This window comes from Lycorma delicatula, chromosome 4 (genome assembly GCF_047948215.1).
Source record: "Lycorma delicatula isolate Av1 chromosome 4, ASM4794821v1, whole genome shotgun sequence".
Taxonomy (NCBI): domain Eukaryota; kingdom Metazoa; phylum Arthropoda; class Insecta; order Hemiptera; family Fulgoridae; genus Lycorma; species Lycorma delicatula.
In genome coordinates this window covers 7,486,295-7,510,887 of record NC_134458.1, presented here as the reverse complement: position 1 = coordinate 7,510,887, position 24,593 = coordinate 7,486,295, and the positions used below count along the sequence as shown (strand labels likewise).

The 24,593-nt window shown below is 34.7% G+C and overlaps 1 protein-coding gene across 1 annotated transcript in view; it reads right to left on the bottom strand.

Moving 5' to 3' along the window:
* Positions 1-21,197, bottom strand: part of LOC142323080 (tetratricopeptide repeat protein 28) — a 211,396-nt gene extending 190,199 nt beyond the window's left edge. The window contains exon 1 of the mRNA XM_075362243.1: positions 20,897-21,197. Within this exon, the coding sequence (XP_075218358.1) occupies positions 20,897-20,920 (24 nt within the window). The 5' untranslated portion in view covers positions 20,921-21,197. The remainder of the gene's footprint in view (positions 1-20,896) is intronic.
* Between the last annotated feature and the right edge of the window lie 3,396 nt (positions 21,198-24,593).

Here is a 24,593-nt window from a genome sequence, read left to right as displayed (position 1 = left end):
AAAGACTTACTATGAAAAATCGATATTAGAAGTCTGTAATTATTGTTAAGAAACACGCGTAGCAAAAATGTAATTGCGGGACAATACAAAATCTTAGTCAGAATTATTCCGAACATGCCTTAGTATCCTCGAATTTTCTAAGTTACCCGCTTTCAAACAGTGTTAATTTATTATATGTTATGTACTGAGTTAGCTATGTGCATTTAGATATCTATTTCAGATACAAATACGAATCCTACATCCCTAATTTTTGTGCAAAATTTATTTGTAAAGAATCTTAAAATAATTTAACTAAAAATTAAAATTCAACAATTTTTAATCTAATATTTTAACTGCAATTATTTAAATATAGATTTTATTTTTTTTAAATTATCATTCTAAACAGCGATCGGTATTAAATTTTGTTTAAAAATATCTAGAGTACATCAGGGAATTAATATGAATCCCGAAATAGCTTTTCATTAAACGATACGAACGCGCACGCACACACACACACGCACACACACACACACACACGCGCACACACACACACACACACACACACACACACACAGACAGACATAGGGAGAGAGAGAGACAGAGTAAATAATTTTCAATATAATAAAGTGCAGAATTGTTAATAATATATCCTAACATCTTTGTAGACTATCCACATTTTCAGTAATGTTTTTTGTTGAAATTTTGGAATTATAAATTAGCATTTATCCATATATTCTACAGTATAAGTACCACATTATTTCATCTTAGATACTAAACCGATAAGAAAACATGTACCTATTCCTTATCTACGGTACTATCTCTACGGTACTGTCCCTTACGAGTGCTCGACACAAGTAGACCGACCACTCTGAGAGCCATTCAGGTAGAAACATTAAAAACCAGACAAATGCAGACTTTCGATAACATGGGGATAAACGTTTCATTATTTTTTCAGTTGGTAAGTACCTTTCCTTGAATATCGATTATGATAAATAGATATTAACAGTTTAACCCACCGGATTGGTCTTGTGGTGAACGCGTCTTCCCAAATCAGCTGATTTGGAAGCCGAGAGTTCCAGCGTTCAAGTCCTAGTAAAGCCAGTTATTTTTACACGGATTTGAATACTAGATCCTGGATACCGGTGTTCTTTGGTGGTTGGGTTTCAATTAACCACACATCTCAGGAATGGTCGAACTGAGAATGTACAAGACTACACTTCATTTACACTCATACATATCATCCTCATTCATCCTCTGAAGAATTATCTAAAAACGGTAGTTACCGGAGGCTAAACAGGAAAAAGAAAAAAAAAGAAAAGAAAAGATATTAACAGTTTGAGCGCGGGTAATACATTCGCACGCGCGCGTTCCCACACACACAAAGAGTGTCTCACAAAGAAACGGAAAGAATTACTGGACATGTTTTACAACTGAAAATAAGGAGAGAAACTTCATAAAAACATGAGTTCGGAAACGCTTAGTTTTCAAGTTGTAGCTTGCGAAATATTTTCATCTTGATTTCTCTTCCACGGACAAAATGGACCAGTACTGAAATTCTTGGAACTTCTTGGAACTTAAATTACGGTACAATTATAGTTTTTGACCTGAAAAACTGAATCACACAGGCCCTAGAACTGTATCTCTTGTAATTTACGAGAAAGTATTGTAAATCACAAAAAAACGGTATCTCACAGAAAAAGATTGTTTATTTTTAACGTATAACTTCGTTAAATTAACAGTAAACAAATACATTTTTAAAACGAAATTATTTAAGCCCTTCACAAAAAAATTTGTAGTGGGCTTAATTCTAACAAAATTTATGAAATTACGTCAACGAAACATGGAGAATAGCTTAAAAAATTTTACTTTAGTTTGGTCAAATTTACTTCAACTTTTATGAGGTTTACATGAACCTTTTTATTTATTACGCCCTGAATGAAATTCTTTCCGTTTTTTCGATATAAATGCATTTATTTAAATTAAACTTTTTATAGTCCATAATTCCTTTGTACGTTAAATTTTAACTATACATATATTGAATCCGCCAAGTACAGAATTACCTTTATTTTCACTACATTAGAGCACTTTCGGGCATAAACCCATCTTCAGTAATGTTTTCTGATTTATCTTCATTTACATTTACACATATAACTATTCTCCAACACCTTTACATTTTGGTTACTTTTTATAACTTTGGTTATTGAGTAAAATGTAAGAAATTTTAAACATTTATAGAACATATATTTCTTTAGCCAAAATTTTAAAAAAAAATTAAAAACATCTACTAAAAATTAGAATTAAAACGTTTTTATTAATTTACCAAAAATTTTTTTAAATTTCTTTCAATATGTTTTATGTTCTGTATTTAATACAGTATTGACAGTACTGTACTAATATTACATAAAACAACATATTGGAAGAAATTTTAAATAAATTTTGGTATATTAGTAAAACAGTTTTAATTCTAATTTTTGGTAGATGTTTTTTAATTTTTTTTTTTAATTTGGCTGAAGAAATGTATGTTCTGTAAATGTTTAAAATTTCTTATATTTTACTCAACAACCAAAGTTATAAAAAGTAACCAAAGTGTATATATATGTTATATTTTATAAAGAGAATTATAAAAAAAAAATTGTTATTGCTTGAGATTCAAGTGAACAGGGATCTGTATCACTAAAATTCGGTAATTAGATCGGCTATAACAAAGTAGTGATCACCAACTTCTAGTCGGCTCCTTGCCAATTGCCAATTACTGTGTCGATCAGAATCGCAACGGCAGTATTAATGCAAGATATATTAAAAATACATTTTACATGACTTTGTTTATACTAGTTTAACTTTAGAGCTATCTTGTAAACAAAACGTGTGGCATTGTAATAGACTGTGTGGAAAGTTACGCGTACAAATTATATGATTTATGTTTGATATTTTTATTTGGCGCCAACTGATTCGAGTTATGTACGAATAAATTACACGGCAGCTAAATTTAAAGTTATATCGCTGTTGACAAAAACACGATAGACGATAAAATATTATATAAATATCGGTGAGGAATAACAAACTGAGTCAGCCGATACTTTTTTCCTGTTTAGCCTCCGGGAATCACCGTCAGGTATTACTTCCGAGGATGAATGAGGATGGTATGAGTGTAAGTGAAGTGTAGTCTTGTACAGCAGGGGTGGCCAACTTTTCTGTATGTAAGATCGACTTAAAAAGTGAGTCGCGATCGACTCGTTGTCATAGGCGTAGTCTAAGGGTGAAGAAGTGGTGTGAAATGCATTCTATGTTTATACACTGTGTTTCAATATAAGGTGCATTACAGCGAGGTATGGGTAGATAAGTAAAATATATTATTTTTTAAATCGCTTATTAAGTTTTCGAGATATAGGCTCATGAAGAAAATAAATTTCCAGACCCAACTTTTGATAGCAGCATTCCGTGCATGCGGTACCTAAAAAATTCGATTTTCCGACACTTTTCCTAGATAATTTTTACTAACTTAAAATGATCACAGTGTCAGGCTGTCAGAATTCTAGGAATTTATGACTTTGTCAAATTCCCAGAATGCATTAAACAAATCCTAAAAGGTTTTGTCTTCTACAATCGCTTCAAAGTCCATGGTACACGGAATTCCATCCGAGACATTGCGAGCGATCGACGATCGACCAAAATTGGCCTCGCGATCGACCGGTCAATCGCGATCGACTTGTTGGCCACCCCTGTTGTACAGTCTCAGGTCGACCGTTTCTGAGACGTGTGGTTAATTGAAACCCAACCACCAAAGAACAGCGCTATCCACGGATCTAGTATTCAAATCCGTATAAAAGTAACTGCCTTTATCACGATTTGAATGTTGGAACTCTAGACTTCAAAATCAGCTGATTTGCGAAGACGCGTTCACCACTAGACTAACCCGGTGATAGCCGGTACATTACTGCACAAACGCAATCGCACACGGTGCACTAAAATTTCATTACTACAGACAACTAGGTTAGCTCTTACGCTGAACACAGTGTATGATGTATTCTTAATCCTAGAATGTCAGTTATTTGGTGATGTATATTTCTAAAAAAATAAAGAATACGCAACCTGACCTATTTATCATCCAAGTACAGAGTGTTCAACTTAAAAGAGGCCCCATCACTCAGTAGTTCATATTAAATGCGTATTATTATTACAATTTATATACTGGTGTGTGATGGATAAAATAATGTAAAAGATGTCGGTACAATAGGGCTGTTTATTGCCTGACGGCTAGGTTGAGTTTTAGTGACGGATGGCGGCCATTTGCCACTTCTAGTAATATTTATCTCTACAAGGTGCTATATTGAATTTATCGCAGTGATTTGGGTGTTAAACTATACAAGAATGACTATTTAACAATCGTACAAGTGCGGAGTTCGAAACCTTTTGTAGTTTTTTAAGTTATTAAAATTTTAGTAAACGAGTTGGACGGACTAGTAGTATAGCGTTAGCAGTGATTACGGATAGTGCTTTAAATCAGTATTTTTAGGATATTAGTTGTTAAAGTGATTGTTTTTTAGTATAAAATACACTTAGGAAGTATTTAAAAAGTAAACAAAATTATAAAGATAGTCTTAAAATTAATTAAGTGAAAAAAAAAAACGTTAGGTTAAGTAAAATACCAACACCGACATTTTTGACGCGATATAACAAGGTAATATAGTAGCTCGGTCCACTCCCACAAAATTTAGAGGTGTGCTAATTTAAATAAGTGAAATAAAATAATTTTTTAGAGTTTAAATAAGTGAATTCAATAGTGTTAAATATTACAAGTTTTAAAATTAATTTAATAAACAAGTTTGAATAGTAACTTAGTAGGTCAATATTAGTAATTTGGTCATAGGTAGTAACACAGTCGGTCTTAGTTACAATTACGTATATTTTATATTTATAAGTGAATGATAAAAGAAATAAACTAATCTTTTAGGGTTTAAATAGGTGAATTCAATAGTGTTAAATATTTTACGTTTTAAAATTAACTTAATAATCAACTTTAAATAGTAACTTAGTAGGTCGAAATTAGTAACATAAACGGCCATAGAGTAACACAGTCGGTCTTAGTTACAACTGCGTATATTTTTAATTTTATAAGTGACTACAAACACGCTAAATTTCATTTAATTTTATTTCATTTTATAGGTTTAATAACTGTTAAATATCTAGTATTAAATAATTGATTTTACAAAAGTAAAGTAGTCGGTCACAAAAGTAATACAGTCGGTCGCATATAGTAAAATCTTAGCGTAATTTATAATTGGATCGTAAGTATCAACCTATCCTTACGCCATATTGGTCAAGAGTGCCATCAGACCTAGGGCACCGCACACAACAACTGGACACGAGACTGCTGACATCGTAAATGGACTTTTTCCCCGCGAGAAGTGACTGAGAACGTCCCCGATCTTGAGGTCCCTCCGTTATTTACCAACGAGGAACTGAATGGGGCGATCATAAGAAATCATCTGCTAAGGCACCTGGCCCGGATCTACTGCCGAACAAGGCGGTTAAGGTAGCGGCCCGGGCTGCGCCGGAGGTCTTTCTCGAAACCTACAACGCATGCTTGAGAGAAGGAGTCTTCCTGAGTATATGGAAAGGACAGAGACCGGTATTAGTGCCGAAGCCTGAAAAGGATCCGGCTCTTCCTTCGTCATAACGGCCGCAGTTCTTGTTCTGGCACCAGAGAAGACGGAGCTGGTCGTTGTTACTGCTACTAAAAGAAGACCAACATTGAGGGTGATCCTGAACGGAAAACAGGTAGTATAACAGCCAGCGATCAAATACCTGGTTTTAGCCGGACTCCTGCCTATAAATTTAGAAATTATATAGCGTCGCAGGCTCTTGAAACTAGGACCACTGTCTGCAGCGGAAAAGAATAAAAAAGGAAATTCAAGATGAGCTGATGGAAATGTGGCAGGAGCGGAGGGACCGGTCTAAGAAGGGCAGATGGACCCATCAGCTCATAAGCAATGTTAAACATTGGAGTAATAGGAGACATGGCTGGCTGGGATACAAGATAACACAGTTCCTGGCGGGTCATGGAGGTTTTAGATTTTACCTATACAGATTTAGGCTTGACCACGCGGACACCTGCCCCGAATGTGACGCGGAGGAGAACCCCCTTCACGTATTTTTTGCATGCCCAAGATTCACCGATGAAAGGAGCGAGATGCTTGAAAAACTAAACATCGATCACATGTTTCACCCTGAGGAAACACAAAGGATCCTCACGCAGGATGAGGCGCAATGGAGGGCAGTGGAAGACTTCGTCAAGACAGTGATGAGAAAGCTACATGCATATGAGGAGAACCGAAATGGAGCACCGGGCCGGAAGGCGCGTGGAGGACAGACCACGCACCCTCCGTTGTTTTTTTTACTACAAGATCATTTTTACTGCTCTGATTGCATTTTGTGCGTTGTATAATATTTATTAATTTGTATTTGACATTTAACTTTGTTAAGTTAGTTTTGTTTTACGGTTGTCTAGTATACTGACGAGAGTCTGATGACTGATAGATGAGTGTTGAACATGTATTGCAGTATGTTTTGAGCCTGTATGTATTTTGGTGAACATTTGTTTGTCTTTTAGTTTAAGTTTTTATCTCTGTGATTGACCAATGCATTACTGAGTATGCATGATGGCGTGACCCTATGGTCCGTGATTAGATGCTTACTGAATATGTTCTAATTATAGTATGTGTTCTTGCAGCATAACCTTTGGTCTTGTTTTGTATGATGTTACTATACTGTTCAGTTGTGAGTAACCTACGCATTACTATGTACGGTGTATGAATGAGTGTATGGGTGTACTACTCCCCCACCTTCTAGATGTAGTGCTTGCTTAAGCTGTTCCAGGAAGGGTGAGGAGCCAGGGGTGAAAGAGGAGTTTTAGTCGGTAGGGTGCGGGTACACATAGGCTTCTAACAACATCTAGCCGAACCCGTGCGAGTCCGACACTCCCCCACTTGTGTGAGGGGAACGTAAATGGTATCTCTCCGACTCATCGTTAACAAAAAATAAATAACTGTTTATTGCCTGCACATTGAGTAATAAAAGATACGACGCAGGATACAATGCAGATCGTACGAGGATGTACGAGGCAGATCGTACAGGACATTAAGAGGCGATTTCAACCTCGTAAATCTTTGCGAGACTTCTTTCTGTGGGGTTACTTAAAAGCAATAGCTACAGAAACGATCCACACACTCTGTCGGAATTGAAGATAAACATTACGATGCCATCCGGGAAACAGACAGGGTACAGCTAACAAGAGTAGCCAGGAACACGGTCAAAACTGAGACTAAGCTGGGAAAACAGCAATTCACTAGTTTCAGCCTACACTGCAAGGGGAGAAAGCTGAAAAGTTATCAGTATCGAATGCAGGTTTTCTATAAGCTAACTAATGCCGACTCGGCTGAAAGGGTTCACTACTGTCGGTGATTCAAGAACTTCATTAGAGGCAACATCGGTATTTTAGATCGACTGTTTTTCACAGATAAAGCGTGGTTTCACCTCGGGGGTATGGTAATAGTCAGAATTACCAGATCAGGGGTACTGAAAACCCCTGGTTCTCAGTACCCCTGATCTACATGGTGTTCGGTTTCAAGACGACGAATAGGACCCTGTTTAAAAAAAAAAAAAACTGTGGATGCTGCTGTCTACCAAGAAATCATCCAACAGTTCATAGCCTTACTGCGAGACGATGGGCGTGGCTGCCGGTTGCAACAGCAGACAGCGCCGCTTCCCATACATCACTCTCTACACGGAGATGCTACAGGATTTTCTCGGTGGAAGAATGCTTCTAACGGATTACGGCCACCGAGATTCCCTGATCTGGCCAGTCCAGACTTCTTCCTGCGGGGTTACTTGAAGTTTTTATAGGAACGATCCACACACTCTGCAGGAATCAAATACAAACATTACCGATGCCATCCAGGAAATAGGTAGGGCACAGCTAACAAGAGTAGCTAGGAACGTGGTCAAACGTGTTGACAAGTGCATAGAAGCGGATAAACATCATTTTGTAATTATTTAACACCTTTTGTAAATTATTACGTTAAATGTTTGCCAATATACTATTATTTATAGACTAAACTAATGAGGTTAGGGCCTCTTTTAAAACACTCAGTATACTCTAAAACACTCTTTTAGAACACTCAGTATATTGTGTTATTTTGGAATTTGTAAAACCCAAATAAAATTGGTAAAAAAATCCTATCTTTTTTTCGTAATAAGAGTGAATAAAAAGTACATCACGTAGACCATTCCGCACGCGAACACACACACACACACACACACACACACACTAGACTGCTAAATAATTTAACTTAAATTTTTACAATTTAAACTAAATTATATTGGGTAATCTTAATAACGGTGGTTATGCATTCTTTTCCCGCTGTTATATAAGATAACTGAAGTAAACAATTATTTGTCAAAAATAACACCTCTTCGGATTTTTACATTTTCTCGGCGGTAATAACGTCCCTTGAATAAAGAAATACTAAAAACTCTAAAACATTCTCTCTCTCTCTCTCTCTCTCTCTCTCTCTCTCTCTAAATATATATATATTTACAAAAAAAAAAGAAATTATTTATAAAATTTAACTTTCAATGTATGAACTTGTTTAGTAAAATCAACTTTCTACTGTGTGTATACAATTATTTCAAGCCTTTATTTTCACATATATTCAGTACATGAAAAATCACACCATTATTATGAGAGCTATGTAAAGTAAATTAATAACAGAGAGGTTATTTGAAGTGTGATGAGATGTTGGAATTTTCTTTTTAAATAATTTATAAGGTGCACGTGTTGTGCGCGCGCGTGTGTTGTTTTTTATATATCAGCTTTATATCTCAAAAACTATTTAATTTGTAATTACAAAATTCAGTCTGGTTTATGTACTGAGATTTTTTCTTTTATAAGGGAATGCTTAATCTCGACGTAGATTTTTTTGTTGGCTATCAGAAAATAATACATACACGTTTTTGGCTTAACGCAAAAAATACAATCAGAAATACGAGTAATACAACATTTTAAAAAAAATGTTATTATTCATTTAAATTACTTTTTTTATAAATGCACCTAGAAACATAATTTTTATAATTTGTCAAACTATTACAATCTCAAATTATCGACTACATTATTTTACATTAAGTTATTAGAGAAAGTGCTTTTCCATAACCATATTCGACGAACCGTACATATTACATGGGTCATTCTCTGTCAAGTGGAGCAGGGGTCCCCAGTCGACCATCTCCAAACTTCATCAAATTTTGCGTGGAAATTCGCTGTGGTATTAAATGCAATTTAACCAAATTGTAGTTCTATATCTGCTATTGCTGATTTTCTGTGATCTCTTAAAAAAAGGGTACTTACTGGTAGTTCGCGCGTACATGCAAAAAATTATAATTTTGACTTATAATTTTGAAAGCTATACGTTTGAGTTTTAATACTTTCGGTTAACATTTTATGCTGAATTCAAATATCTTGTTCACAAGTTTCTTTTAGCACCTGGTTTTGATATATAGCAGCTGAAATTCAGCTAAAAAGTTGCTGCGACATTTTGTAAGCCAAAGTTTGAATTTGTATAATTCCTTATCTAGTACTTTAATCGGAACGAGACATTTTAACCTGAAAAACAGCATAATTGTGTGTAACAACCTAAAGTTTCAAAGCGACTGCAGGCTAAGGGGATATTCATCATCAAATTTAGTCAAAAATATTTTAGTTCGATTTTTGACCTACCTTTGAAAGCTTATATCTCAGGTATACCTTATTAGATTTTGTTATTTCTATAAGAGCTAAAAAGAGCCTTTTTAAATTAAAAAATCCATGCAGTTTGTTTATTGACCTGTAGTTTATAAATGTCAAAAAAAAAGTTTAAAGATGCACGTTTCACAAAAGGAGCTAGTTTTCCGTAATGTTTTTGAATTAAATGAATAACTCTCTAGTAGAAAGTAATTTTTTATTAACTAATATCATCCGTTTTGTTCCCTGTTAATACAAAGTTGTTAACTGTATTATCTGTACCTTGCATCCTATTGAATGCAGAGACAGTTTCAACTAATTATATGTGCTACGGTAAGCACAATTTTTAAAAATATGTATTACACATACACAAAAATGCTAAAATCATAAACAAAATGAAATATAGCCGTAGTAGTACACACAGTAGTTTAAAATAAAATGAAAATATCTAAAGTAGTTAGAAACGTTTAGCACAATACTTTTAATTCCACTTTAGCGCTTAAATTGTTTCTCAATCATAGACTGGAATGTATTCTGGATACATATATTGTCCTGATGATGTGGTTGATGGTGTTTCAAGAGTAGTAAAAATATGCTGTTCTGGAATCCAGCAAGTGTCCTTTCTAGGGGACCAATGATAAGAACGAGCTGCACCATGAGTGTGCATAAAACTAATGAGGGCATCATGTTCTTCAAATGATGTATCACATATATTTCCAATCCACCAAGCATTGTCATACATGCAAGCCACATATTGGCCTGGTTGCAAGATGGTAGGTGGTATGCCTTGAGTAGGTTTATCAGTTTCATAAACATCAGCTTCAAATACTGAAGTATATAAGACTGCTGACTTGGAATTTTAGCTTTGCTAACCGGCTTAAAATGGTGGTTCTCTCTCGTTCCAGCAATTCTGTGACGACTGCTTAGCCGGCTTTTCTGATCAGGTCGAATAAACTATGAATGGCTACAGTGTAGCTTGGCTGTTTCCCCAATGGAATCTCTATACAGCATCTTGCACAACAAAAGAATAATTCTCAGTTAAATCCAATAGGATAATGATATGAATATCATTTAAATTTTCCTTCAGTTTTTTATATATGAAGTTTGAGGTTTTGAAACAAAATGCTGGTTAGTCAGGCAAAGAATCTTTAAGGAATGCTCTTTAATAAAATTCTCCGAAGTCGCCTGCTGCGTCTCCAATGTGTCGCTGTCTGTATGATCTGCCTTATATTCTATTAATTCCTCCAAGTCATAACCTTTAAGCTCATCTAATAAATAGGACTCCAATCAAGTTTTTCCAGGACACTGTTCACAATGTTGTAGCGTGCAATCCTTAGATTCTAAGCTGCAGACAGTTTTCTCAATCATTGCCTTGCTGTCATCCTTGATGGATACTGCAGCTATCATAAGCTTAACATTTTGATGAATGACAAATACAAACTGAATGTGTGCCAGCAGAACCAACTGTATTGCACTATTTTGGCCTAAGTTCACAAAAGTTTGAGCAGTCAATTTCACGGCCTTAATGTGTGCAATAAGCTACGGAAATCTCTTTTAAATTGCACAGAAGTAAACGTTTCTGCATGTGGACTTTTCACCAGTGATCTTAACTGAAAAAAAATCTTTCTTTCCTGGAGATTCGGGAAAATTCATCATCTTCAAGACATTTGAGAATCTGATCTAATATCATCCTTCAATTTTTCCTCCTTTTTTCTGGTGTCCCCAAAATAACCAACTTCAAATTTGAGCTTCCTGGCCTGCTTCACTATTTACATTGAAACCTGGAATTCATCAGCTGTTTTCTCAATACGCCAGCTACTGGAGTATAACTTGTTGTGGGTGAGTTGAGATTCAAAGTTTGGCTTCGAGCTCTTCAATCAGGATATTATCCAGATCTTTACATCCTTGACACTGCTTACTCTTTAATGCTTGCATTACATTAACACTCAAACCTACTATTACTGTTGCTGTAGTAGCAATAGTATCTTGTGTTCTTCTTACCTTCTGCTACAGGTAGCCTTTTGAATCCCGTTTGCTGACATATTTATTTAAGCTTCAAAGAAGAGATTACAAGTGGTGACAGTGAGGCATCCATTCTTACAGAAGCCTCTAGCATTTTCACATCACTAGATTCTGATTCTAGTTAATCATCCTTTGGGTGAATCTCTCTTTGAGCCAATTCTTGCCTAAATCGTGAAAACCTTTGAACTCGCTTGAAGTTATAATTTGTTAAAGCTTTTAATTGATCAGTAGAATCAATATCAATAGACCACAATCCTTTTCTGGCTTTGTGCGACTCTTTTCCAAATGGATTACAGCAGTTCTTCTGTGGGAATTCAACTTCATCAGCAAAACAGCTTTATGATAGGAACATACGAGAGGTGGATCAAAAAATAAGTTACACCCTTGCTTTGTTCTTGAACTGAAAGGGATAATTAATGTCTTGTGGTGACAACACTGGTTTATGTTGTCTTCACGTTTATGAATGTCGTACAGAATTGCTCCTGAGGGAGCAATGTCCTGAGGGACATTCAGTACGTGTGTAGTGTCGTTGTCAATATGGCGTGTCCTTTAGAAGTTTCGTCCAGCATTGAAGTGCGTTCAGTAGTCCAATTTTTGTGGGCAAAAAATTACAATTGTTGTGAAATTCATCGCCAAATTGTTGAGGTATACGGTGAGAATGCAATGTCACGCCCCATGATCACAAAATGGTGCCAAATGTTCAAAAACGGAAGAACAAATGTGAGTGACGAACTGCGTGCTAGGCGTCCTTCAACTGCAAACACGACGGGTAACACGGAACGCGTGAATGAAATGATCTTGAGTAACCGGCGCTTTAAAATTAGAGAGATTACAAGTGAACTTAACATCAGTTATGGTAGTGTGTTTGCGATTATTCACGATCAGCTTGGTTACCGTAAGATGTGTGCACGATAGGTGCAACATATGTTGACCGACAACCACAAACATCAACGTTTTGCGTCTGCTCTTTCTTTTCTTCAACGTTATTCCAGGACGGTTCTAGTTTTTTAAACAAATCATTACAGGGAATAAGAGTTGCGTGCTTCATTACACTCCCGAGACTAAATGAGCATCACATAATTGGAGACAAAAATTTGTCACAGCCAAAAATAGTGAAAACATCCCCACATGTTCGAAAGGTTATGCTGACAGTCTTTTTCGATTCTGAGGGAGTTGTTTACAGTAAATTTATGCCCCGAGGAACAAAAATCAATGCCGAATCTTACTGTGAGTTTAAAACAATTGCGTAAAGCCATTAAAGATCGAAGACCCGGAAGATTGAGCGATGGAGTCGTTTTTCTTCACTACAACGCTACTCCTAATTCAGTTCATGTGACAACGGAGTTACTGCAGTAATTCAAGTGGGATGTGTAGTCTCATCCGCCTTACAGTCCTGATCTAGCATCCTGCGACTACCACCTGTTTGGTCCTCTCAAGCGAGACATGGGAGGGCAGCGTTTCGCTAACGATGATGAACTGAAGGAAGCTGTCCTGAAATAGTTGAAGGAAATTGGATGAAACTTTTATGAGAGTGGAATTGAAAAACTTGTCACAAGGTATGAAAAGTGTTTAGAAAAACTTGGTGATTATGTCGAAAAATAGATAAAAATATGCAGTTTTTTGTTCAATAAAAAAAAATTGTCTTATAAGTATATGTTTGTTTTATAGAGGGGGTGTAACTTACTTTCTGATCGTCCCTCGTATGTCAGCATCTTCAGTAAAGCTTATTCCAGATCACCGCTGTAAACGTTCTTTGTCCATTACTGATAGTTCTTTCACAGACAACGAAAACGTTTTTCCATAATTAAATGTTAAAGACTTGTGGCATTCAGAGCCATCATGCTTGCCAAAATGACAGAAGCCAAGAACTTCAATCATTTTAAAACAATTCAAAACATAGTTGAAGATAAACAGTAAATGTCACAACTGATTGTAGAGGTTATTCAATAATTCAAAAAAAAAACTTGATGCTTACATACTACCCTTTCTTCAAAATAAAGAACATTCTAGAATGTTCTAGAAGAATAGAATTTTCCAGAAATTTCTAGAATGTTATGGAGAATGGAGTTTTCCAGAATATTCCAAAACTTTCTATAATGCTCTATAGAATGAAGTTTTTCAGAATACTCTAGAAATTTCTAGAAAATGGATTTTTTCCCCAGATCAGCCAAGAAAGTTCTACAATAGTCCAAACTTTTCTGGAACACTGCAAATTTTTTTCAAGATATTGTAAGTTTTAGAACATTCTTTAAAAAATCTAATAATTTTCTGAAACATTGAATGTTTTTCCACCTTCAGCTGTTTTAATCAAATAGAAATGTCCACTGATTAAAAATCTGTCACATGCAAAAGATTAATTATCTTTGAAAATCTTTCTTACCTACTATAATACACGGGTCAAAAACAAAATCTGAGAAGGTATACCTGAGATACAGAGTCATCCACGGGAACCGGATGTTATTGAAGTGGGTTGTACTCGGGCGTTCGTGGTGGGAGGGGAACGTGGCTGGTGTCTGACGTTTCCTTTGTTCATAGCATTTACATTTTAGTTGTTGAGATGGAGCCGTGGACGCTAGACCAACGCCTGTACGCGTATGACAGTTTTGTGCGAAATGACGAATCCGTAACTGCTGTTCAGCGAGATTTTTGCCATCAGTTTAATATTCATCGTAATGCAAGTGTCCCTTCTCGTAACACAATATTGCGATGGGTAAACAACCTTCGAACAAGCGGTTCAATATTGAAGAAAAAACCACCGGGTCCCCGACGAAATGCTAGCACTCCGGAGAACATCAAACGAGTAAGGGAAGCCATTGTCAGAAGCCCACGCCGCTCTATTCAGAGGCATTCAGCAGCGCTTCAAATGAGCACAAGTACGGTAAGACGAATTCTGCATACAGACCTGCATTTCCATCCTTACAAGATAGCCGTCGTGCAGCAGTAAACGAGCAAGGTTTCACGCAGCGATTACAATTTTGTCGACAAATGCTTACCGTTTACAAAGAAAATGAAAATTTGTTATTGTTAATGAGTGACGAAGCCCATTTTCATCTGAATGGCTTCGTCAACAAACAGAATTGCCGGTATTGGGCAGAAAGAAACCCACATCAGCTTCACGAGAGACCACTTCATAGCCCAAAGGTGACTGTCTGGTGTGCAATAGCTAAGGTCGGTGTTATTGGACCATATTTTTTTGAAGAAAATGACGCTGCCGTAACTGTAACAGCTGATAGTTACATTACGATGTTGAATACGTTTTCATCCCTGAGTTACGAAACCGGGGAATCGATTTTCAAAATGTGTTATTCCAGCAGGATGGAGCTACAGCGCACACAGCGAGGGCAACGATGGCTGTTCTCCGTAACTTGTTTCCGGGACGGATCGTTTTCAGATTCGGCGACATTCCTTGGCCCCCTCGGTCCCCCGACTTGAGTAGTTGTGATTTTTTTCTGTGGGGGTTTCTGAAATCGCGTGTGTACGGCAATAAACCGCGTACATTGAAGGACCTAAAGATCCCCCTAAAGATTCGTCATCATGTCACCCAGATTGATATAGACTTGCTGCAAAGAATTGAGGCCAGTTACCGTGAAAGGTTACAACAATGTATTGCCCAAAATGGACATCACTTGCCGGACATAATTTTTCGTTCATGAGTAAGTAACAAATGCTTTGATTTAACAAGTGTTTCAGTACCAATAAAACTTTTTAAAGTAAATATTTAATTTTTTATGATTATTTTAAAAACATCCGGTTCCCGTGAATGACCCTGTATAAGCCTTAGAAGATGGACCAAAAATCATGATAAAAACCTTTTGACCAAATTTGGTGATGGATTTCTCCTGACATAAGATTCCAGTTGCTTTGAAACTAAAGGATTCTACACACAATTATTCCCTTTTTCAAATTACGAAGTCTCATTCCGACTGTGGAACAGCAGCACCCCCTATTTCCACTTGATATTATCGATAAAATGTCATATAATAAGTACTTTTTTCTTTAATTCCTACTTTATAGGTGTATAATATATTATCCTCAAGCTTAATGTCAGTAACCATCCCCCAGTTTATGAAAAAGATACAAAAATCTTTATATGGAACTGTGCACTTCACAGTTCCAGCGGCGTGGTGTTTGGCTGTTGTGCGCATGCACACACACAGAAAGCTGCACGCGAGGCTGCGAGGAAAGAGAGCACTGTCGCTCCCGTGCCGACCCTGGAGTGCCGATGTGGAAGGTAGTTTTATTTTATACAGCGTGTGTATGGAACGTTCCTTGTTCGTTGCCTTTTCTAGTTTAGTCGGTGGAAGGAATATGAAAACGGTTTTTTCAGTAGTGCTAGAAGATGGCGGAAAGCAAGAGGTCTTTGATTGCCAAATCTGTCCAAAAACACGCTGGAAGGGTGAAAGAGAAGATAATTAGTAAAAAAATAATTAAGTTTTTGTTTCTGTGTACATACAAATTTTAATTAAGCACCATTGGACTACAGAGTTTTAAGCGGACGTTTTATTAAGTTATTATCTAATAATACTAAAAAATATTATCTGTATTGACATTTTATTATTTATTCGGTTAAACCGAATACGGTTTTTAAGCACAATGTGCTTGAAAACCATGTACCATATTCTTGAATATGGTAAAGTTTAGAATTAGATTATTATCCTGCTTCCAGCTATTCTATTTGATTCATTTGTATTCGGTTCTTTAATTTTATAGAAAACTAACCATGGCCTTTAAAAGGCCCAGAAAATAATTTTCTGGAGCAGCACCCCCACAAATTTTAGCTACGAGCCGCCACTGGAATTAGATAAGGAAATTTATAATCTCAAACTTCGACTTCTAAAATGTTGCGACAAATTTTTTGGCTGAATTTCAGCTGCTATATCTCAAAACCAGGTTCCAACAGAAACTTGTGACTAACATACTCGGATATAGCATAAAAAGTTAACCAACAGTATCAAAATTCGAATCTGTATCTTTATTATTGCCGTCAAAATTGTTAGTCAAAGATAACAACTATTACATGTGTCCACAAACTATAAGTAAGTACCTCTTTTTCAATAGGCCACAAAAAATCAGCCATGGCAGATAAAGAGCTGCGATTTAGTAAAGTGGCATTTCAGACCTTGGGGAACCTCTACCAAAAATTTTATGATATTTAGAAATGGTCAACTGGGGACGATTTTCAAAACTGGTCCACTTGACATGAAATGACCCACCTTCAGCATTACTAACCCGTTGAAACGCAGATATTTAAGGCGATATGCGACATCTTTATAATACGATGTATAACGTATACGAATAAATTACTCCTCTTATAGAAAGTAACTTTCATTAGTAGCGATATTTTACCGCAGACGATATTAATTTGAACTCGGTCGTAAAAAAGACCGAGATCAAAATAACGTACTAGATGCTATACAACATAAATCGATAGGCTGAAATTTCTATCAATTTAAAATTCTCTAAACAATATTTTCTAAACAAGACGAAGTCAATGTATTTTTAGACCTTACCGGAGAGTTTGAGAATTATAATTCACCTAAATACAGAGTTTTATCTTTTTTTTTATACTTCCAACCAGTCGACATAATTTCATTACTTTTTCGAAACGATAAGCTGGCAGAACGGAAATAACGTTCAACTTTTATTTTGCGATAAAGTCCTCTACCTCTGTAAGTAGAAGATAAATTAAAAAGACGTATCTTTCGCGTTAAAATAATTGAAAATATCGTTATTTGAAGTACTTTTAGGCACCGTTTACGATGCATTAAAATAGAGCACAGGAATTAATTTACGATAAACCGTATAAATTTATATCGGTTTAACAAAATCGTTACAGATTTTTTTTATTTTTAATATATATTAATTTTCATCCGATAAGAAAATAAGTAAATAAAATCGTACGGGCGATAATATAATTCTCGACGTTTACCTTCTGCGGAGGGGTTACATTTTAAGCGATACGCAAATTCTGTAAATATCATATATAACGCAGATTAAGTACATCGCGGTGAGAAGGACCTGGTCTCACCTTTCGTAGCAGCCTCATTTGAACGACTCTTCTTTTTTTTTCAATTTTATACGATAAAGTCTGTCACCGGCTGGATATTATTACAGTAATAAATGTTCAGATAAAACCGGAATCATCTTTTTGTTTCATTTCATTATAATTAAAAACCGATCGTATAATTTATAATTCGTTCGACTACATCCCCCTCCCATACAGCATCGCTTACAGGAATACTTTTCTCAATAAAAGAATACTTTTAAAAGTAAACAATTTTTAAAATTACAATCCAAAAGGGAGCGCTAAGGCGTACTAAAAGGTACTTATCGAAACAAGCTCGTCGATAACTTACGATAACGGCCTCTGGGCCGTAAAATTCTCGATACGGTCCTACCGCAGATATGTATTTCTTAAAATTAAACAATAATGTATGTATTTTAAATCCAAATGTAACGGATATAGATGAAGCGCGACGAGACACCGGCCGCCCGGACGACGGCACTGAACTAACCGACACGTATCCCGTACAGAGCTTAATCGCAAAAGTAAGGAGTTAAGCGTTTTCTCGTTACATTCTGCATCGAGCCGAATAAATAGTCGCATATCAGCACAGGATAAGCCCTCCGAAACGCAGGTGATATTCAGGCCTACGATTAACAACTTCACTTTACCCGCTGCAGGGACTACCTGTATAACGAGCAACATTACTCTGACAGAGATCATCTCCGAATCGTAAAGTTTGTACATCTGATACTTTACGTACGAGATGCAACTGTAAGGAAGTCTGGGGCAGATAGTAGTGATTAATTAATGTATAATGAATTAATGCATCGCATACACCACTTAAACCCGACATTAGTAAATCAATAAATATTAAAATATTAAAACGATATCGAATAATAAAGTTGAATAAATAATTCATAATAAATTACTTAAATAAAATTATTTTGATATATTAAAAGAGAAAATGCGATGTTATATTACGAATAATAAAATAATGAATATTATATTTCAAACCCGCTTAGATCTTTACATCCTATCATCGACCTGTACTGAAAATTGAATATGCCAGTATTATTAAGTCAATATTTACAGCCTAATATATTTTTTTTATAACAATTACACAACCACCTTAAATATACGACTAAAAACCACCGATTTCTGTATCCTGATATTCAAGCCCTCACACATCGAAACCCCGTACGTGCAAACGATATTACGAACGACCACCAATCAATCTCATTTTCAACAGTAATAAACACAAATTAATACGCTGTAAGAAAACAATCGAAGATAAACGACCAAAATAAATCGCGACGTTAATTCAAATGTGACGTATTAATTAATAGACATCAAAACGAGCTGCTTTGCTGCCGGTCAGCCGATTCACAGTACAATAGTCGACGGATTAACAGCACCCTTGAAAAGAAATAATGCTCGATGTAGCAGAAGTGACATAATATACATATATACTTCTTACATCATACCGAGTCTTTTTTATTTTATAAATTGTTTATATTGCCGATCTAAAAATAAACGATTTACAAATTCATCAGACCGATGTAATTTTAATACTATAAAATACTGTCGCGTTATTTTTAAGTTCCCGATTTTTAACTGCGCCGAATAATTTATTATAAAATGACATTTATAAATAACGGAGGCCGGCTTCACTTTCATTATAACGAAGTAAAGAAAAAAGAAAAAGTGTAATAAAATTATACCGTAATATTTTGCAGGAATAATCAATATTTTAATAACAAATTATTACAAAATACATTAAACCGGAAAACTAAATAATTAAACACGACCGGTTTTAATTTTTTTTTACTTCACCGGTCGAGGCGGTAAATCTAGACTAAATCGAGTAGGCTATAGGCCTATATAAAACTGATGAATTTTGTAAAATAAAAAGCCAAACAAAAAATTAAATTAATTTTTCTATAAATAATAAGCTTACAACAGCCGAATCGGAAAATCGGTTAAAACATACGTGGAATGTAAATCTTATCGACGAAAGATTAAGCGTCCAAAGTTACCAAAATTTTATCTTTAATGAGGCATAATAAGCTAAGAGTAATGAGATGGTTCCTTCTAAAGTCAAAAGTATACGGTTTATCGATATAATAATGGCTATATTAATACAGTTCACAAGATATTTTAATCGTGTACAAATCACTAGTTAACCGTTATCAATGGTTATCGATGTTAGAGACTTGTAAATGTTTCACTTTATTTCGACGATAGAATAAGTTTTGAATAATCGTTGAACGATATATTTATGACTAAAACAGAAATTATTTCATTACCTAAAATTTCATGCAAACGCCGGTCAAAATGATTGACTAGGTCAGAACTAAAGAATATAAACGACTTTAACGTAACGAAAAGTTAAGTTATTCTTTTGAAATTATTAAGTAACATTTTACACATTAAAAAAAATCTTCAGTAATATCTACTATTAAAATCTCGATAGAATATTATTTTAACGTCGCAGGATTGTAAGAATTAAGGAAATAATTATAATAGATTTGAATTAAAAATCGCAAACTCGACGATCGTGTTATACGTGTGTACGTATCTGTATATACGTGAATACGTATATACAGACCGTATTAACGACTAGGTTATATAAAATATAATATAAACGAAACTGAAGTTATATGTTTTAATAACTCATAACCACCACAGAGACTATGATAAACCTGTTCCCTACAGCGGTTATCAGATACAAAATTACTCTAGACTAAGTTTTGCACGGATTAAACTGTCTGAATGATATTAAAATACAACGAAAGCGACTCCATGAGGTTTCCACTATCGGACGTGCAGATATAATGTCGGTCGGCATTACCAGAGTAAAACGAGATGGAGTGGATTACGCGAAAACTTGATTTAATCGTTTACCTTTCAAAATTCATTATTTTCCCGTATTAAAGTACTTAAAATCTGAACGCTCTCGAATAAGTAAACACTACAATTCATTTTGTAAAACATTACGTAAGTAAACTTATCCCTACTAGGTAACGATTAGGCGAGTAGCCATACAGGTACATTAAAAAAAAAATAAGGCTACTTTTGAAGAAAAACTATACCAAAATTATAAAAACACTCACCTCTGAGAGATCCCGTTGTGACATTTCTGTACAGTCCTTCCTCGTCCAGTTAGATAATATCCTTGTAACATGACTGCGGCTCCTGCTGTCTTACCTCCACTTCATCACTGTTTCCAGCCCTTCTATCGACTCCTTTCTTTTACAGAAACGGCTCTAAAGTCTGTACGGTTTAATTATAAACGATAAACTCATTGGAAAAAAATTTGTCGTTAAAGAACTCATTTTCAAACGCAATACGACGAACGATACCACTCGACATATCGCAACGACAACGAACAGTACACAACACAACCAAACACAACGACGGACGCTCTACCGATTGAAGTATACCCTACTATCGCAGCACCCACCGCATTCCAGCACGGCAGCCATCTTGGAATGCGGTGACTGGCCATCTTCCTTCTTTTCTCCTCACCTCCTCCTCAGTACTCTATCCTACTCCTCTCTCAGACGCTGCTCCGACATGAACACACTCCCCAAAAGCCTTGAGAAGGAAAGAACCAGGTAGGAATGAAGGTTATAAAACAACAGAATTATTAAGCAAAATAACAATCGATATTGCTGGAACGAAAGTTCAATCGCTTACAGCAAACAAGAGGTACATGCTATTACTAGCAACCCTCTGCCGAGTGCATACACATTTTAATATATATATATATATATATATATATACGAACACAAACATGACAATCCTTTCTCTCTCATTCACTCTTTCTTTGGCGTGTTAATGTTTGTGCTTTGTTAATGTGTGTGTGTTTTCATACACGTTTGTGAGTTACACTATTTCATAATCATTCGGTCTCATAAAGTTGAAGGTGTCAATTAAGCTACCGCTAGTCACTTAATTTCTGATTTCTTTTTATACAATATTTAATTTGCTCGAGTAAGTAAGATTTACTCATAACCAAATACAAATACATTTAATGGCAAATAGTAGTAATTCATTTGCTTAGGCGTCCAAACGCCTAAGCAAATCTGCTTAGAGAAAACGCAGACGAAATAACAATTTTTTAATAACCTCAATTTTTTCTATGCTGTGGAGAAATTAAAACAACCGAGTCAACTAAATGGGAAAAAGCTAAATTTTCATTCTATATATTTAGAATGAAAATCTTTCATGAAAGTATATATATATATATATATATATATATATATATATATATATATACTTTTAATATATTTTATATATTATACTTTTTATACTTTTATATACTTTATCTACTTTACTTAGTATATCTTTTATCTTTTTACTTAGTATATACTTTTATATACTTTTTTTTTTAAATATTAAAGTTTTTATACTTTTTATATACATATAAATGCATAATTTTATGAGAATTTCGACAGTTACGCAGTCATTCTTAGTAGATAAAAAAATAATCATAAATGCACAAAACAAAATTAAAATGGATAAATTTAAAGAAAAATAGATTCGTGAAAAAAACTGAAAAAATACTTCTTTTATTTATGAAATAAAACAAATAAGAATTAAAATTGTAAAAATGTATGAAAAACAAATTACAGTATGAGTAAAAAGGAAAAGGCTAGTGAATACCAATAAAACACTAGATTGGTCACCATGCTCTATTCAGTTCCATTTACATTATATATTGATAAGATAAAGACCAAAGGTAACCAGATTTATTATGTATAGAAATATATCTTAAATTAAACAAAATTAGACAAAAAAAAAGTTGTACTATCATAATTTTTATGTATAAAGTTAAATGCTTAATGGTACCTTCTTCCCTTACAAACTAAACGACTTGGATGTGAATTGTATACGAATAAATTTTCTTTCATTCGTTCAGATGTAAGAGGTAAAATTATTAAAACAATAGTCACAACTTAAACCTCAATTTCCCGATGAAGAAAATTAAATATGTTAATTTTGTTTTGATATGATTTTATATGATATTAAAATAGGTATTTTAGCATAGCGAGAAAATTTATTTTATAATCGATAGCGGTGCAACCTGTTATTTCATTCGAGTTGAAAAAATCGTTCTATACGGCTAAGGATATACTGCGGAGCGGTAGAAATGCTGAGCGGCAAGCCAGTATCTCGTAAACGGCAAAAATCGTCACAATTTTTAGTTCAGTCGTCGGTATACCGTTGCCGAGATCGGTTCGATGAGAACTCCTTTCTTAAAATCGGATAAAAGCATTTGTTTTAGTGTTCGGCCGAAGAAAAAGAAAGTACGAGTACATTCGATTAATAGGTGTCGATATACTTACGGAGAATATCATCATCTAAAAAACTGGAGAAGATCCATCGGCTCAGAACAATTTGTTGTAGCATTAAGGTACGCGCAAAAATTCATCAAATTCGTTTGCATTCACCGCTCACTATTTAATTAAAACATAAAACAGAATCTGTGTCGTTTGTCGCTTCGCCTCAGTCCTGTATCCGTAACGCCGCAGACATACATATATTTAAAATGTTTTCTTAACACTCAGCGTTTCGCCTGTATGTACGGCCTTACCCTAAGAATTGATAAAACTTAAATTTAGATTTTTTTTACTACAACCGCTTCCACGATTATCTTCGCTGATAATAATCTAAATATAAGCGTTACTTCTGATGAAACTAGGGAATAAAAATCCAGGAGATTTTAAGATCGATTTAGTGATTTTAAAACTTGTGATAGGGAGAGAAGTGATAAGGGAGAGAAGTATAAAACTTCTTCAAGTTTTCCTTAAGTCGGATGTTATGTTCCTTTTAAGAAACTATATAGGTAATTACGGAGGTTTGCCAAAAAGCAGACACTCTTGTATTGTTTTTTATATTTCATTACAAATCAGTAAAGGAAGCTTTGTCCCTTACAAACCCTATATTAGTCAAAACCCTTCATAAAGACTCCACTTTTCTCAAATACTTTAAACCGATGTATTTAAGACTTGAAGCCGACCTAACGGTATCATTTTTTAAATAACGCTACTGAGACCTATAGAGTCAAATTTTTATGCATGTAAGCTAATACGACAAACAATATTGTAATATTTTGTAGGTGTGCAAAGCAAAGATGCACTAATGATGTAGGCAGAGGCGTCTTGCTTAAATCCGGCTATTTTCTAGATGATACTAATTACCGATTTAAATTTCTCGGCTGCAAGTTCTAAATATATTTTTTATTTTTATGAAAAATTAGTGTTCTATTCCAAACAAACACCTGTGTATTTTAATATGTCTAATATGATATCCTTTGGTACCCAAGACCTATGAATGACAGACAGTTTATTTCTGTTATTTAACCGAAAACTAATTATTATAATTTTTTTTATTATGGAATAAAAAATAAAACAAAAAAAATCGTAATGGTTTCTCTATTAAAGTTGTTTTATCAATTTTATTTTAATGAGGTTATATTTGCACGATTACTGAATTTCCTACTTACGTCCGTCTTCATATAAACCTTATCTGAATTTAAGGGGTATTAAACGGAATTTACCTACCGGTCTAGGGAAAAAATTAAATTTGTGGTAATTAGCCTTTTTGTTTTTAATTTTACTGTATACAGCTCAGTTGTTTTTTTAAACGTGTATTTTCCAGGCTTTGGTTTTATTTATAAACTTTTATTTATAAACTGAGTAGTTTTTCTTTTAGTTCTTTGACTTTTGATTTTTAATAATTTATTTTAATTTTATTCATTCATGTTGTTTTATTTTCACGTTTTGTATTTATTTTAGTAAAAGT